General features: G+C 29.3%; 1 protein-coding gene across 1 annotated transcript; it reads left to right on the forward strand.

Moving 5' to 3' along the window:
* The first annotated feature begins 268 nt into the window (after positions 1 to 268).
* On the forward strand, positions 269 to 900 carry LOC112590949. The gene is made up of 2 exons (XM_025334563.1): positions 269 to 772; positions 842 to 900. The coding sequence occupies exons 1-2, from the start codon at positions 406 to 408 to the stop codon at positions 856 to 858; spliced, it is 384 nt and encodes a 127-aa protein (XP_025190348.1). The 5' UTR covers positions 269 to 405; the 3' UTR covers positions 859 to 900.
* Positions 901 to 2,821: the final 1,921 nt, after the last annotated feature.

Below are 2,821 nucleotides of genomic sequence, written 5' to 3' on the forward strand. Positions count from 1 at the left end.
AAAAATGGTCCATGTAACATGCACAGCACATGGATTAAATAGAGTTGCCGAATATATCCGTATTCAATATCCCAAAGTAGATAAACTGGTTGCTAATGTTAAAAAAAGTATTTAAAAAGGCACCATCTCGTATTATAAAATTTAAGACTGATGCGCCTAATATAGCTCTACCCCCCGAACCAATTCTGACACGATGGGGAATATGGATTTCCGCTTCAATATATTATTGTGAAAACTTCCAAATTGTAAAAAAATATTGTTGAAAGTTTTGATGAAGATGATGCGCTTTCAATTAGAAATGCTCAAAAATATTTTAAAGCACCACAGATTAAAGGTAACTTAGCATTTATAAAATCAAACTTTGAGTGCCTTCCTACGGCTATAACACGTCTTCAAAAACAAGGCATGGCATTAATAGAAGCGATACAGATTATTGAAGATGTTTCAGCCAAATTCAATAATTTAAAATGCCAGACCGGAATCAAAATTAACGAGAAATTACAGACAGTTCTTACTAAAAATAAAGGGTTTCAAATTGTTTGCAATATTTCAAAAATATTAAACGGAGAAGAAGAAAACGTTGGTTGTTTAGATATACCTGAAAACTTAACAAGTAGTGACATGGGATATTTCAAGTATGCCCCTACCACGTCAGCTGATGTAGAGCGTTCATTTTCTGTGTACAAAAACCTCTTGGCGCCAAATAGGAGATCATTCAAGTTTGAAAATATAAAGAAATCGCTGATTGTACAATGCAATACTTATTTTGCAGGTAAACAAATAAATTGTTTAAATATCTATAAAACAATGTGTTCTATCTATATTTAATGTTTTTTTTCAGGCGTCGAAGAACAATAGAACATTGAAGCATTTATTATTATTATTACAAGTCCATTTTTCAAGTCATTTTATAATTATTAATTAGTAATTACAATATTTATTTAAATAAAACGTTTTTTCATCCAGTATATGTGAGTATAATTTTTTTTTTCATATTTTGCATATTTTTAAATTTTATAATTTATAGTGCATATTTTAAAGCATATTTCACTTGTTTTTAGTGCATAAATGCATGCATATTCAAGACTTTTTTAGTGCATGAAATTCACAGCCCTGCTCATCACTGTTTCAAAATGACCCAATGCTTCATGACGATCTTTCTATGGATAATATTTATTCACGGATTTCGATAAATGATGACCAACAACTATCAATAGAACCGACACAGATATTGATGACTGATGAGATGGAATTAATATCAACACAACCTTCATCTGATGAGGGCTTTACTTTAGAAGATGATAATTGCATAATGTTTTCAATGACCAATGAACGACAAACGGCGTCAAAAACAACACAGACTCCGAAGACTGATGAGCTGCAATTTAAAACACGAGAAACTCAATCTCTAATAACGGGTGAACTGCAACAAGTATTAAACCAAAACAAATTTTAACTGCGAGGAAATTAAGTAAACCTAAACAGTGTCAAAAAAAACCAAGGTATCGCACGCGTAGCGTTACATATAGTAATAAATTACAAGACTACCTAATTAGAGATGAGAAGATGAGAGGGGATGTGAAATAGAACCAACAAATACCTAAATTAAAATATACAAAAGATGGTGAAGTGAAACTTACACAAGAGCTTAAAGTTAACATTATCAAACTTGATATATTAATCGCAAAGTTCCCAAAATATAGCGATACCAAGCGCTACAAACATAGAAAGGCCAAAAAAAAATGACCTGCAACTTCTACCCACTTCGAACGATAACAATTCGAAAACCATTTAAAAACTTATGTTTAAGTACTGAAGGAACACCTATTGAAAATGTATATAATAAGAAACTTTAATTAAATATATAAATTATTATTTGCTCAATATAATAAGGTATTAAATTTAATTTTATATTATTGTTTCAATAATTTCTTTACACATGTATAACATGACATTATATTGCATCACATTACAAAACTTTGTATTACTAAAACGGTAGATGCTGACTGTATGGTTATATGGTCTGTTCCAGTGGTATAGACAGGGTGGCCGAGAAGGCTGCAGCCCCTCCCCTCCACATCGATATAAAAAAGTATTATTGGATTAAGCTTTTTAATCTGATGTCCTTTTTTTTTGGTAAACCACCAAAGTGTAAAAATTGATGAGCCCTTCCTCACCGAAAAACAATACTGGCTACGCCACTGTTTTATGCTCCACCTACTATGTGTAAGCTTAATATTTCTCTGATAAATCGAAATATTTTAATATGGTTTTTCAATATAAATTTTTTTTTCTGAAACTAATATTTTTCTATCTATAAATTATTATACAATTCTGTTGAAAAAATTGCATTTGAATTTATTCACCACTGAGTTCATTTGGTTATACTGTTATGAAGCGTTTGTGATATACCTACTATATAATATTATATATATGATATGTATAATTATTATTTATTACTGTTGACATTTACATTTAATTTGAATAAACAATAAACCATCTGTTATAAATATTTAAAATTAACCTTTGAATTTGCTCATATTCCAAAAATATAAAAAAGGACACATGATTAAGTCTTGTAATTTAATATTATATTTTAGTACAATTAACGTCAATTTATGTTCTGTGCAATAACTATAATAGCTTGTCCAGAATTCATGAAGTTCGGACAAATATTTGGTTTATTGTAAAAGTTCATTATTTTACAATTCACTGATACTGTATCACTGTACCAATAATGTACCATATAATATGTTATTATGAGACCATTATAGGTCTATACGTAATTAGTTTCTAATTAAATGTATTTTTTTTTTTTTTT

This window comes from Melanaphis sacchari, unplaced genomic scaffold (assembly GCF_002803265.2).
Source record: "Melanaphis sacchari strain LSU unplaced genomic scaffold, SCAv2.0 Contig1238_pilon_pilon, whole genome shotgun sequence".
Taxonomy (NCBI): domain Eukaryota; kingdom Metazoa; phylum Arthropoda; class Insecta; order Hemiptera; family Aphididae; genus Melanaphis; species Melanaphis sacchari.

What these genes read in the sequence shown, in the direction of transcription:
- LOC112590949 (XM_025334563.1), top strand. Translation starts at nt 406, where the DNA reads ATGGCATTAATAGAAGCGATACAGATTATTGAAGATGTTTCAGCCAAA.